At 40.4% G+C, this 14,668-nt stretch overlaps 1 protein-coding gene across 1 annotated transcript in view; it reads right to left on the bottom strand.

Moving 5' to 3' along the window:
• Positions 1–14,668, bottom strand: part of LOC139721313 (transient receptor potential cation channel subfamily M member-like 2) — a 433,859-nt gene that overhangs the window by 62,315 nt on the left and 356,876 nt on the right. The window contains exon 30 of the mRNA XM_071632667.1: positions 12,473–12,559. Within this exon, the coding sequence (XP_071488768.1) occupies positions 12,473–12,559 (87 nt within the window). The remainder of the gene's footprint in view (positions 1–12,472; positions 12,560–14,668) is intronic.

Here is a 14,668-nt window from a genome sequence, read left to right as displayed (position 1 = left end):
ATCTGAAGGGAGGGGGGGGGGGGGGGTCACCCCCAGTAAAAAACTCCTCCCAGTTAGAATAGGGTTAAGCCAGCTGGACAGAGCGATCAATGGGCGCGATTATCACCACGCGTGGTTAACCTAAACAATGCTCGGCCGGCTTGTTCGGTTTCAGTGTTGTTTTTTTGTTTCTATTTTCCCCTTTTAAAAACGAAGGTTCCTTAGTCCAGCTATTGTTTTCGCTTCCTGCTCAAGATATTGAACAGTAAATTTTCAGCAAAGCTGAAGTTTAGATCACTAAACGGCGACATGAACTCATGATAATAGGACTTAGATCACAGCCGAAAGTGCGCTCCTTCATTACTCTAGAATGAGAAAGAATACCCTGTCTGTGTTCAAAGTTGGGTTACGGACGATGAAAAAAAAAGGTTTGAATCATGAATTGTCGGATGACGTCGACAGGTTGATGATATAAATATTAGCGTATCATGGGAAAGATTAAGTAATGATGAGCCCAATGATATCGCAGGGCTCCAAACTAATTTTTATTTTTTGACCACCAAAATCATTGATTTCTATTTTTTTTTTTTTGGTGGCCAAAAAAATCAAGGAAAACATAGGAAAAACTAAATCGGTCCTGCTAAAAACAATTATTAAACATTACTGACGTGACAGGTACCCATGTCTAAAATAAATGAATACAAAAGTAGATCATCTTATCACCATTATTCTGAATTCTAAGATTTAGCAAATAGGCTTATAGATAATTATAAAAGTTGATGCCTATTAGGTGGTCATAGCTTACTTTTGGGATGAGAAAGTGGGAGCATTTCCAGATAGTTTGTTTTAGCATTGTAAAGAGCCGAAAGTTACCGCTATTCATTTCTGATTGTAAAAGCAATCATCCAACATTTACTATAGTATGTTAGAACCTTACGGAGCCGAATATTACCGTTAATCATTTTCAAATACACTGTATAAAAGCAAACAACCGACATTCATTTTAGCATCTTATGGAACTGAATGTTACCCTTATTGATTTCCGAATGTGAAGCAAACATCCTCTATTTATTTAAGCATCATACTGAGCCTATTTATACCATTAATCATTTTCAAATGTGAAAGCAATAATCTGTTATTTATGTTAGCATTGTACCAGAGCTGCCAACCGTTCCGAAAACGTCCTTAGAAAGTACGAATTCACAGTGGGGAAAAATAATGGGTAAAAATATAGCAAACGCACGTCGCATGCGCCATGTTATCTGTATTCAGCTGGGATATCGATGCAACGCGTACGCACCGTATGTGGAAAGCGCTGAATAGAAAAATGTGCGCACACGCATATCGCTGCTTGCGTACTGTGTACACCGAACAGAACTTCGCGCGCGTGAATCCCTGTCGCCTACGGACCCTGGATGTTTACATGGATCGCCGTGGTATCCCCATGTGTAGCCAGCTGCCACTACAGTACCGTATGAGGCGGGGTGAAAGCGTCCCGTTGTGCAATGTCTGCTTCTTTTTCTCTTCTTTTCATCCTCTTGTCCCTTGCCTCCCAAGTACGAAATGATTTTTAGAGTGTTGTGAGCTTTTTTTATAACGCTATTGCATCATTTTCTGCGAGGAAGTTGTAGAGGTGAGTTTCTGTTCGTGTATTGATGACTGATGTGCACTGCCCTCTGCAGTATATGTGCAGGTGAAAAGCGTTCGAACTTTCTTTCCCGAGTATCGTGGAAACTCGATTATTTCTAGGCCTATTAAAGGAGATCTCATATAACAGAATACTTATAACAAACTATTTTCCGGTCAAAATGAATCAATTTCCTTTGTTTTGTATCGTTTATTGACTTGATCCCATAGGATCTCGTCGCAATACCGAGTTTTATATGTGTGTTTATTTTCGCGTAGCTTTCGGTGCTGCAAAACTTTTGCTAAGGCCTAAGCTTACTACTAAACTTCGTTTTATTTCCGTCGTTTCTCACACCTCGTTTAGTACGATTTCTTCCCTTTTATATCACTTTATCCGTTCCCTTTATACTTTGAAGTATTTAAACGTAATTCTCTTAGTGTCTCGCACTGTTATTTTCGTAACGGCGATTTCTCCGCTTCGCTGCAATCGAAGCGACGGAGTTTGATCCCAGCCGCTTCGATGTGCTATTTGTTGTCTTTTCTAAATGTTTGTGTCGTTGGGAGGTGTTGATACTTTGTATTTATTATTGAGTTCCTAGGTATTTATCTCGAGGGATTATGCGTGTTTCTTAATGTTGATCATAGGAAAAGGCTAAAATGATCTTGAGTGATGTCTGATAGTGATGATAACTATGCTGGTGACTGGTGTAAAAAGACGGCTTCCTGTGAATGCTTAGCGTACGTGACGTTTGTTTTATTTCCCTTTCCCTCTAGTCTTCTTTCCCCCTTACTCTTCTTTCCCCTCTCAAGAATGATTTAAAAAAAAGAAATTACGTACACCTCACAACAAAACGAACCATGTGCTATAGCAACTTTCGTAAAGTTAAATCTAAATGTTCAATATCAGCAAAGAATAAGGCGAAAACACGAATGACAATAAATAAAAGCGAAGAGATTGTGTATGCAGTCTCTTCGGCTCGAAGAAACTTGACACCCCACCCCTCTCCCTTGTGGAAATTTCCACAAAAGCAGGCGCCACACCCAGGTGCGTGCCAGACGAAAGAATGCGCGCATTGGAATAAACGGCGTGTAAGTATCCTGGAAATATCGATCGAAGAACCAGCTCATTAGTTGAATTAAAGGAATAATTCCAAAGATATCATGATTCTATGTCTATAGCCTTGCTTTTGGCGCATAGTAGGGAACATCGAACAGTCTATTATAGTGTACTTGATCGAATATCTAATGTTCCCTGAACAATAAAAAAAAGGATTGATTATTCAGTCAATTAAAAATGCAATCACAGAAATACATGAAAGGTCTCGTATGCCCAGACAAATTCACTACGAGAAGGTCCAATGAGATGCAGTCATCACCTGGTTAGACAGCAAAATACAACGTGTAATGACAATTAATTTCAGTTCACGCGCATCAACATTCGTTCGTGGGTGTATTTTGTTTGTTTGTTTGTTTGTTTTGTGTGTTTTTCCCTCGTGAAAGACGTAATGATTTCTTCATATCGAACGTAAACTGCATGTTTACCGTAAACAAGCCATTCAGCTCAGCTCAGCTATGGCGCATTCGATCCATCGAACTTGCAGTAACCTCTTATAGGCAGGAGCACATGGCGCACTCATTTAAACTTGAAAATGAAGCCACGTGTTTGCACCACATCGGCGCTTCCACACACAGCGCGGCATTTTGCGATCATCGTTATAGCAGACTTTCCGATTCCAGTCAGGGGAAAAGGAATTGGAATACTTCGAAAAATACTGATGTTTAAAATCCAATAAAATGAAAAAAGCCTGAAAACAACGCATGATTATGTTTTGATAGTACATAATTGGAAACACAGAACAGAGTTTTGCATCTGCTCACACAGAAGCTCTCTTGAGAAGATCAAGCATTCCCCGTCCCCTGCTAGAAAGTGGAAGCTTCCATAATCAGCCCAGAAAGTTTTTGGAGGTACAAACTTGCACTTGTACACATTGCGAGAAAGCAATCAATCAACGCTGAACATTGCGTAGTTTAGAATCTTTATCGTGCTGGTGACCAGCTGGATGCTTCGGCATGTGTCATAACGTTATGTTTAGAGCCTGTAGGCCTCATAGCAAAAAGAGGGAGATTGAAAAAATACGAATTCTGGTGGAAAATACGAATTTTGGAGCTGCTGAGTACTAAATTGTGATTCGAAAGGTTGGCAGCTCTGTCGTATACGGAGCAGAATTTAACAGTTAGTCATTTCCAAATATAAAAGCAAACATCCGACATCTATTTTATCATCGTACGGAGCGGAATGTCACTGTTGTCCACTTGCGAAAGTGAAATGAGTCATCTGACAATTATTTCATCATATCGTACGGGGCCGAATTTTGAACGTCAAGGCAGACATCAGAAATTTGTGTGTGTGTGTGTGTGTGTTTTGTTTTGTTTTGTTTTTGTTTTGTTTTTTACCATCAAACGCAGCCGAATGTTACTATTCATTTCGAAATGTAATACACATGTAGCAAATATCCGACATTTATTTTAGCATAGTACGGAGCAGAATGTAACTGCTATTCACTTCCAAACGTAAAAGCAATCATGTGACATTAATCATTTTGGCATCTTCCGGAGCCGAATGTTATTGCTATTTATTTGCGAAAGTACATAGCAATATAAATTATAAGCAAGCATCCGACATTTATTTAAACATCGTACGGAGTTGAATATTATTATCATTCATTTCCGAAAGTCGAAGGGAGCTGATTGTTATTGTTATATTTCGAACGTAAAACCGAATATCAGACATTTATTTTATCATCGTATATACGGAGTTATTTTGGTTATTCATTTCCGAACGTCACAACAAACATGCGTTATTTATTTTAGCATCTTCCGGAGCTGAATGTTATTGCTATTTACTCTTGAACATAAAAGCAAACATCAGACATTTATGTTATCATCAAATACACGGAGTTGAATATTATTGTGTTCATTTCCGAACCATCGAACGCAGCTGAATGTATAGTGTTATTCATTTCGAAATTTAAAAGCGAACATCCGACAGTTATTTTAGCATCGTATGGAGCAGAACATTACTGCTATTCACTTCCGAACGCAAAATCGTATATACGGAGTTGAATATTTTTGTTATTAATTTCCGAACGTCACAGCAAACATTCAACATTTATTTTAGCATCTTCCGGAGCTGAATGTTATTGCCATTTATGTTATCATCGTATACACGGAGTTGAATATTATTGTGTTCATTTCCGAACCATCAAACGCAGCTGAATGCATACTGTTATTCATTTCGAAATTTAAAAGCGAACATCTGACAGGTACTATAGTATAGCATCGTATGGAGGAGAATATTACTGCTTTTCACTTCCGAACGCAAAATCGTATATACGGAGTTGGATATTTTTGTTATTAATTTCCGAACGTCACAGCAAACATTCGACATTTATTTTAGCATCTTCCGGAGCTGAATGTTATTGCCATTTACTCTTGAACATGAAAGCAAACATCAGACATTCATGTTATCATCGTATACACGGAGTTGAATATTATTGTGTTAATTTCCGAACCATCGAACGCAGGTGAATGTTACTGTTATTCATTTCGAAATTTAAAAGCGAACATCCGACAGTTATTTTAGCATCGTATAATGGAGCAGAATATTACTGCTATTCACTTCCGAACGTAAAAGCAATCATCTGACATCTATTTTGTCATCTTCCGGAGCCGAATGCTATTGCTATTTACTTTCGAAAATACAGGCAATCATCCGTCATTCATTTTATTATCGTAAGAAGTTGAATATTTTTGTTATTTATTTCCGAACGTCAAAGGGATCATTCGACATTTACTTTAGCATCTTCGGGAGCTGAATGTTATTGCTATTTACTTCCGAACGTAAAAGCAAACATCAGATATACATTGTATATTTTATCAACGTATATACGGAGTTGAATGTCATTGTTATTCATTTCCGAACATCAAAGCAATCATTGAACATTAATTTTACCACCGAACGCACCTGAATGTTACTGTTATTCATTTCGAAATCTATATAAAAGCAAACATCCAACAGTTATTTTAGCATCGTATTGAGCAGAATATTACTGCTATTCACTTCCGAACGTAAAAGCAATCATCTGACATTTATGTTAGCATTTTCCGGAGCCGAATGTTATTGCTTTTTATTTTCGAAAGTAAAAGCAAATATCCGTCTTTTATTTTATCATCGTACGGAGTTGAATATTTTTGTTATTCATTGCCGAACGTCAAAGGGATCATTCGACATATAGCCTACTCAAGCATCTTCCGGAGCTGAATGTTATTGCTATTTACTTTCGAACGTAAGAGCAAACATCCGGCATTTATCTTATCGTCTTACGGAGTTGAATATTATCATTCACTTCCGAACGCCAAAGCAAACATTTGTTATTTATTCCAGTATCATACGGAGTCAAATGTCACCGTGATTCATTTCTAAAATCAAAAGTAAACATGCGACATTCATTTTTGCGTCTTACGGAGCCGACTGTTACCGCTGTTCATTTCCAAAAGTAAAGGCAAACATCCGACTTTTTTTGTAGCGCGATTGGGCCACCGAATTTTCAGCAATGAAATTTTGGTGGCGCAGGTCGTTAAAAGTCGTGAATAGCGAGATGATCGTAACCGATGTCGATATGTTCTAATAATTATTGATACTTGAGTGATGAACGCATGTGCACAACTTCCGCAGGTGTACTTCTTTAGAAAGTAGCGAACAATCAAGGCAGTGGACATCAGAGTGTGATTAAATCGAAAAGAAGCCCCTGAAATCGGAATTTGATGAAAATGGGCAAAGTCGGAACTCCATGAAATGTATTTTGATTGAGCGGTCAAAATAAAGCTTAACGGGAATGTGCCCTTGAATACCCTCGTCCACCCTCGTCCACCCTCGTCCAACCCGCGTCAATCGAGACGCATATTCCCGAGGATGGATTTTCCGTGCGGGCGGATGGACTCGTCCACTGAACGCGTATACCCGCGGGTACCCGCGGGGATACGCGTCAGTGGCCTCGTCCAGATCTCGGAAAAGCGTGACGTTTCCCGCGGTCGGCACTGTACATGTACATATTACTGCATGTACTACACGTATGTATTACAGTTGGAGGCCCATTACATGTCAGCTATCATAACACTGTGTTCGATGAAAATTTAAGCTCTTGTGCAGATCCCGTTATGTAAAAAGTATATTACTGAAGAAATGTTCACCAGGTGCACTATACAGGGCTGTGAGAGCTCAGATTTTAATCTGATTTTTTTTTTCAGACTTTTTTGCTCTTCCCTAAATCCGCTTCTCAGATTTGTGCAGTTCAGATGCAATGAAATATTTATACATGTAGTTTATAAAGGCATTTTAGACATTTTTTCCCATAAGTTTTTGATTTTTTTCCAGACTTTTTTTCTTTCCTACAAGTACTCTCACACCCCTGAATATTGTCAACTTTCCAAATATAGAGTGATTTTATCATTGCAAATTCAGGCTGATAAATATTATGTAAATTATCTTTTGTGACAAAATATAAAACCTCAGCATTTATTTCTTTCTGTGAATTGATGTTTCCACAATTCTTCCCCTCACCTGCTAATGTTTATGATGAAGAATTAATTGCTGTCTGCTGTGTAGCAGGAAATCATGATGATGATGTCATTGCATATAGAAAGGTGACACAATGTATTCTGATTTTTATTCACAACTGCTGCACTTGTTCGTAGGTTCTAGCTAGGGTAGACAGCAGGCAGCTACTGTGTGACATCCGCTCCCCATGCACTTCTGTTCAGCTAATCAGTGTTGCCCATGTTGCATACTTATATGTGTCTTCTGTACATTCAGACCAAGTCTTGATATCCCACATCCTCTGGAGCTGGGAAGGAACATGCCCATGACATGAGTGCATAATGAGGCATCTTCTCCATGCAGATACCAACATTATGGTATAGTGGACAATTTTTATGACATATCAAAAGGGAACTTCATTTGCTCATATTATGGTGTATTATGTGCACACATTGATGGCAGATGTCATGATATACCTTGTATGTAGTCAGCAATCTCAAGTATTCATTCTGTTATGTATTGGTACAGCAAAACAATAGTGGTACTACAATGTACATGTATAACCTATGTGTATAGCAGTGGGCGCCCCTTGTACACAATAATACTGTGGGAGTGCCCTGAGTCAAAAGAGTGCTATATCGGTAAGCTTGAAAAAGAAACACAGTTTGTCACAGATCTTCGCGGCTCTATAGGTTACGAATATCACCACAAAAAAACTTACTTTAATAGTATACATACATTTCTTATCTAATTCCTACCCGTCGTTCACTTGTTCTTGTTCACACTGGTCCCATGATCTTGAACAGACGTTTTTTACAGATCCATCTCCATTCTCCCTGTCCCATCCGCCATTTTCGAAACAGCCTATATGCGGCACACTGCGCATCGTGTTTCTCAAAATTGAGTCGCTCCTCCTCGTAAGGACCTATCGTGAATATTCATGAGCTGGCGGAGTCGCAATGCTTTTAGCCCTTTTGACATGGCCCGCTCGGCTGGGATCGCTTCTTCTTACCCACCCAGAAAGCAACGCGATACAGCGAGAGGGTTTTGCCAACAGTAAGAAGGCCTTGCCCAAAAGCTACACTGCATTGACGGCCAGTGCATGCGCACAAATTTCAAATCCATTGACCGGATAAGATGTCGTTCTCCCAGGTTCCTCTCGACCGAGTCACTTTAAGTCATCAATTCAAACAGAAAGGGACTATTGGCAGAACCAAACGTTGCATGTTACCTGTTGTCAACACTTCAACTTCACCCTTAAGTATGCAAATTTAAGAAAATTTTTGAATTTAAAGGACAAGTCCACCTTCATATACATAAGGATTGAGAGAATGCAGCAATATTAGTAGAACACATCAGTGAAAGTTTGAGGAAAATTGGACAATCCGTTCAAAAGTTACGAATATTTTAAGTATCTGCGCAGTCCTTGCTGGAAGAGGAGACTACTACAGTGTATGATGTCACATGCGTACAACTATATAAGGAAAATAAAAAGAGAATTTCACAAAACTTTACTTTCTGAATAAAGTGCACATTTCTTTGACTTGCTACTGACATATTTTAAAGACACTCAGTGGTGGCGAGTGGTTTGTGCAGCACGGAGACGAACACAACACGCTGCTTCCCCCATTCTGTATCAAATGTAGTCACCCCCGAATGAGAATAGCGCTGGCTCAATGGGTCAGCGAAAATACGGTAGGCTACAAGGGAGCTCCCTGTGCTTATCTCCTAACCCAAAATGGCTGTCCCAGCGAGCCACGAGAGCTTCCGAATGGACGCACTCTCAGTGCGCATGCGCATGAAGAGAGGCCAAAAGAGCCACGCGTCTTCTGGCCTCTCTCCTCCAATCATCGCAGCTTGCGGTGACAATATTTGTGTATGATGCACACACGCACACACACACACACACACGCCTCAGCGTCTTCTGGCCTCTCTCCTCCAATCACCGCAGCTCGCGGTGACAATGTTTGTGTATGATGCGTACACACACACGCACACACACACACTTGTCTCAGTGGTAGCATTGTCCCACACGTTTATGGATATAGCACCGAGTCTGGCATTGCGCAATTGCATGCACAAACTTCGGTCGTTCGGAGTTTACGTACCATTAGGGATGGCGATCGGCTGCCTTTAAGGGTAATATTATTCCCCCTGCCTTCTGAAAGAGAGAAGTCGAGTGTTCTTTCGTTATGCGAGAAAAATGGAAATATGTTGAATTTTCTTTATTCTTTCTTTATATCGTTGTACTCATGTGACATCACAAGCTATAGTAGTCTTTTCATCCAGCCGTGACTGAGCAGAAACTTCAAAAATTCATAACTTTTGAACGGATTGTCCGATTTTGCTCAAATTTTCACTGATGTGTTCTACTAATATTGCTGCATTCACTCAACCCACATGTCTATGAAGGTAAACTTGTCCTTTAAGTTGATATTTATCCGCGATACTACCCCTGTCATGATCCTGTATCCTACAGTGCGCAGCCCGAACGCAAAGCATTCAGGCTGGTCGCAGTTATACAGCACCATGATCGATGCAGTCCCACAGGTCTGTATTATGTCATTTCATCACGGCATTATAATAAACATCGCTAGCAGTTGAATAAAGTTCAAAGTGCACATCTTTATATTTCATAAAGACACTGAATTCTGTTCGTACACGTCTTAATTTTTGTTGATGTGTACAATGTACAGCTAGTGCAACTCCCGTTATAATGAACGGGTTATAACTAAATTCCAGTTATAACGAAGTACAGATTCAGGCTGCAACATTATGCACTTTATGTATTTCATTTTTCATTTGTCCGGTTAACCCTAACTTACCTGGGGGGGCCATAATGGCCCCCCCCTCGACAAATTCCACGACCATTCCGCCGCGCAAATTTTTTTGACCGCGCCGCTCGCTGACTTTTTACTTTCAAGTCTCACACAACTTTTAAGACCAAATTTGTCGCGTCCGGGCATACCGTTCCGAAGCCACGCCCCTTCAAAAAATTTTCGTCAACCCCAAAATTGCTCAAAAAAGTGATTTTGTGTACAAAGTCAATACAAATTGTGTTTTTTCAATTAATTCATATAAAGATTCATATTTTTAATTTTGATGGCTGAAATAAATTTATTTTAGCATAATTATGCTTCTAAAGATGTGTATGACAAATTCTGCTGAAAAAAACAACAAAAACAAAAGTTCGAAAAAACAGAGAAATACATTAAAAAATGATATAACAATAAAAAACATACGAAATTAATTTTGATACTGAATTTTTTTTACGCACAAATGTTCGGAATGTCACTAGGAATATTTACACCAAAAATCAGCATTCCATAAGCTTTTATAAGCCAATTACAAATGAAAATGAGGTTTTTGCATATATTTGCATAATTAATTAATTCAAAATAGAAAATGCAAATTTTTTGAAAATTTAACTTAATGTCTTGTAGAGTACATCCGGCTTTATGTTCATGCAAAATTCAGCGGCGATCGCGCGATCAACGGCCAATATCTGAAGGGGGGGCCATAATGGCCCCCCCCCCCCCCCAGGAATTCAAGCTTGCTAAATAGCCCAGGTAAGTTAGGGTTAAAACGATATTTTGATTTACTGTAAAAGTGGACATTTTTGCGGTGTTGAAATTTCGCCCATTTCGCGCAACCAGAAACTAGCGCGAAAAATAAAAGCACATGAATATTTTTGCTTACCATGTGTTCCTGTGTGGGATGTCTTGATTCCGCGGAATTAAAAACAAATGAAACTCTTCTTACCCGGCCAAGCGCGAAAAATTAGTCGCGCAAAAATATCTACTTTTACAGTAATGAAAGAAAATTGCCGGTCCTGAGGACTTTGTTATTACGGAAGTCCACTGTACAATGAATATGTGAGGTGTTTGGTGCTATATATGATAAATATACTGTACACCTTTTTTCATTACTTTCTGCATATTGCTGGAATAACTGCTGGAATCTGTGGTGCTAAGTTTTTATCATTTGTTATTGGGGACCAGTTGACTTCCTATTGGTTTCAATGGGGACCAATTGTCAATAGGTTTCTATGGGGACCAATTGTCAATAGGTTTCAATGGGGACCAATCGCCAAATGGTTTCTATGGGGACCAATTGCCAATAGGTTTGTGTGGGGAACAACTTACTTCAGACCATGCTCACCATGTATTAACCTGTGGAAGATTGCTCATTAGCGGTGTGTGACTCGTGTGCTTGATTTCTATGGGAGAAAATGTCTGTTCTTTCCAGCCATAAACTGAAGTTAGCGATTACTTCTGAACATTGTGAACCAATTTGAAGATCGTATATTTGAACAGGATAATACGATAGGGTCGGTACTCGCAATATGCACCAGAAGAATGATCAGTACAGTCATCGATTTCCTCGTCAAAATTGGCAATTGCTTTAAAAAACCTGCGGGACGGGAGAACGTAAATTTCTAATTTTTGAAGGGGCAATTATGGAAGTTTATATCATAACCTTAAAAAATGTAAGAATCCGGGAGATTTTGAGTATGTGTCACGAGATCGAGAGAAAGGTTGATTTTCCAGGAGTCTCCCGGCAAATTGGGGAGAGTTGGCAGCTCTGTTATATCTCCATTTCGAGGATGCTGAATCAGCATGATGCAACTCTTGCATCCGTAAGGGTTTTGAGATATTCAAGATGGCCGCCGAAATGGCCGCCAAAACCTTAAACTCCTATGTATTTCCATCTGAATCGTGAAAAATTGAAAACAATTGGTGGTTTTACACTATTTCGAGGATGCTGAATCCGAATCACACGACACAGCTTTGCATTTTCCCGCTCTTTCACTTTTTACTGGTTGGCCTTTACAATACTTGAAATTTTATAAACTCACCCATGCCTATATACACACAACCTCCACATAATATGAATATAGGTGATTAGTTCTTTTTCTCATTTGCATATACCAAAATGTTTTGTTAGGACAATTTGCTTCATAAATATTTACATGTTATAGTTTGAATTTGCAGGCAAGTGCATGCCAAGGAAACTGACAATCAATATTGGCTACAGGTCAGTTAGCCAGCAGATTTCATTGAAGAAATGTGTGTGCTGCCCTGTTGGCAGTGTGCTTATTTAAGTGTATACTAGAGAACTGACCAAACTGAATATATGAATTAGTTACTACAAAGTTATGACACTGACTTCCTGCTATGTAGAGTGGATGAGACAATGACAATTCAGCCACAGATTTCGGTACATCATGGGAAAATCAAACACTAGCTGCTACATATAAAACATCCTTACCGTGTAGCTATTGGATCTGCCGCATGATTTGGTCCAAACCTCCCCAGCAGACCCCTCCCCTGCATTCCTGTTCGACCCTTGGGATTCCTGTCATAAAAAAGGAATAGGAATTGATCATAGGACAAAAGAGGAGGACAATGTCATTAGGTGTGTCTTCATCAGCCCGGAGTTCAAACTAGCGGGATATTTTGCGGTCTGGGAAAATAGCCCGATATTGAGAATGTGCGTCTTCATCAGCTCGAAACAGCCCGCTAGGGGAAATTAGCCCGAAATTTGATGTATGCGTGTTGCATCACTCTTTAGTTCGAAAGTGGATTTCCCTGTGCCAATCTCCTGTATCACCGTATGTACGATACACAACAGACTGGTACGGACAGGTGATTCGGTACAGTAGGTATCAGAATAGTACTTCAGTAACAAGCTTGATTGACTCATGTTCGTTGCGTCGATCTCGATCATGTACACAATACATGTAATGAGCTTTCAGGTCTATTTTCTACCATTCTGTTCTTACATTAGTGTGCAAATCGTATCAACATTGACAGTTTACGGAACACCATATCCGTGATATGTAGATGGGGCCTTCGCTGGGAAGCAAAATGAAGGGTACAGTTCGTAATCCCTTGCTTGCATCAGCCAGTGCTTCCCGATAATGTATTAAATGGTGGGATCGAGAAATTTTCGAGCAGATGGAGACACAAATGAATGAGCGCACTAGTTCACGAACTAGCCCAAGATTTTTTGGGAAATTTTCCTGATCAAATAGCGCGCTATATTTGCGTCTTCACCACACAAATAGCGCGCTATTTTGACATCGGGCTAGTTTCGTAACCGCAAAATAGCGCGCTATTTTGAAACTTTGGGCTGATGAAGACAGGCCTAGTACGAGCAGGGAGGTGAGACGAAAAGGAGTGGGCACTCTGCCCTGAGGGTGTTCCTATATCACTCAGCACAGTATCACCTGAGATTAGTACCCAAAAGAACAAGTAAACAACCTTTTTTTGGTAACAAGGTCAATCTGGTAGTTCTCTCTAGCTTTTGATGTTCACGCTGTGGTGCCGCACTGATCTGGCCGTCTCTCATTGGGAATGTGGAAGGTTCAGTTCAGCTGTGTGTCTTCAGAGGGAAATGTATTATGGTTATACATTATTTGTGCGGGCACACACAACATACACTCTGGTGACATGCTAGTATATGAATTCATTTGATTTGAGTGAATCGAAGGTGTGGGATGTTGAAGTGGTAGTTAGGAAGGCCCGAGCTGGAAGTGCAGCTGGGCAGAATGGCTTGTCTTATAAGTTGTTTAAATACTGTTCTCTTGTACAAAGGGTGTTGTGGAGGATCAGTAGGGTGCTATGGCGAGAATGGATTGTTCCAGCCAGCTGGTGTGTGGCCGAAGGGGTGTATATCCCAAAAGAAAAGGACGCCAAAAGCATCAGTCCGCTTAGACCAATTTCGTTTCTGAACATGGATGGCAAGATCCTTCTTAGTGTCTTGGCGATGTGGTTGAGAGAGTTTGTGATTAAGAACCAGTTTGTGGACACCTCTGTATAGAAGGCAGGGGTCCTGGATTTCCCTGGGTGCATGGAACACATCCAGATGATTTGGGAGTCGATTCAGAGGTGCAAATGTGAGAAGGAGGATGTGGATGTTATCTGGTTGGACCTTGCAAATGCATATGGATCAGTGCCTCACAGCTACATCAGTTTTGCTATGGAGTTTTTCTGGGTCCCTAGGGTGATCTGGGAGATGGAGCAGAGCTACTACGGCCAGTTTAGGACAAGGTTCACGACCCAGACTTACACGACGAAATGGCAGGTGTTAGAGATTGGCATCCTGATGGGGTGTCTAGTCTCACCGCTGCTGTTTGTTCATAGGGATGGAGGTGCTGACCCGGTGTGTGGCTTCGAGAATTGAGGCTGTAGAGGTAGTTGTGTCTTCAGTTAGGGCTTTCATGGATGACCTCACCACTGTGTCTGTCAACGAGACACAGGTTGAGGATGGGCTCCACAGGTTGAAGGAATTGGTGGCCGGGACACGATTAAGGTTCAAGGCCGAGAAGAGCCACTCAGTGTCATTGCGGAAGGGGAAGGTGATTCCAAGGTTTCAGATTAGGGGAGAGGATATACCTCAGGTTTCTGAGCAGGGGGTGAAGAGCCTTGGTCGATGGTATGAGGGTAAGTTGAATGATAGGCA

This window comes from Diadema antillarum, unplaced genomic scaffold, assembly GCF_040938485.1.
Source record: "Diadema antillarum isolate AM-2024a unplaced genomic scaffold, OU_Dant_1.0 scf00000001, whole genome shotgun sequence".
Lineage (NCBI taxonomy): Eukaryota > Metazoa > Echinodermata > Echinoidea > Diadematoida > Diadematidae > Diadema > Diadema antillarum.
This window is presented reverse-complemented; position numbering and strand designations above follow the sequence as displayed.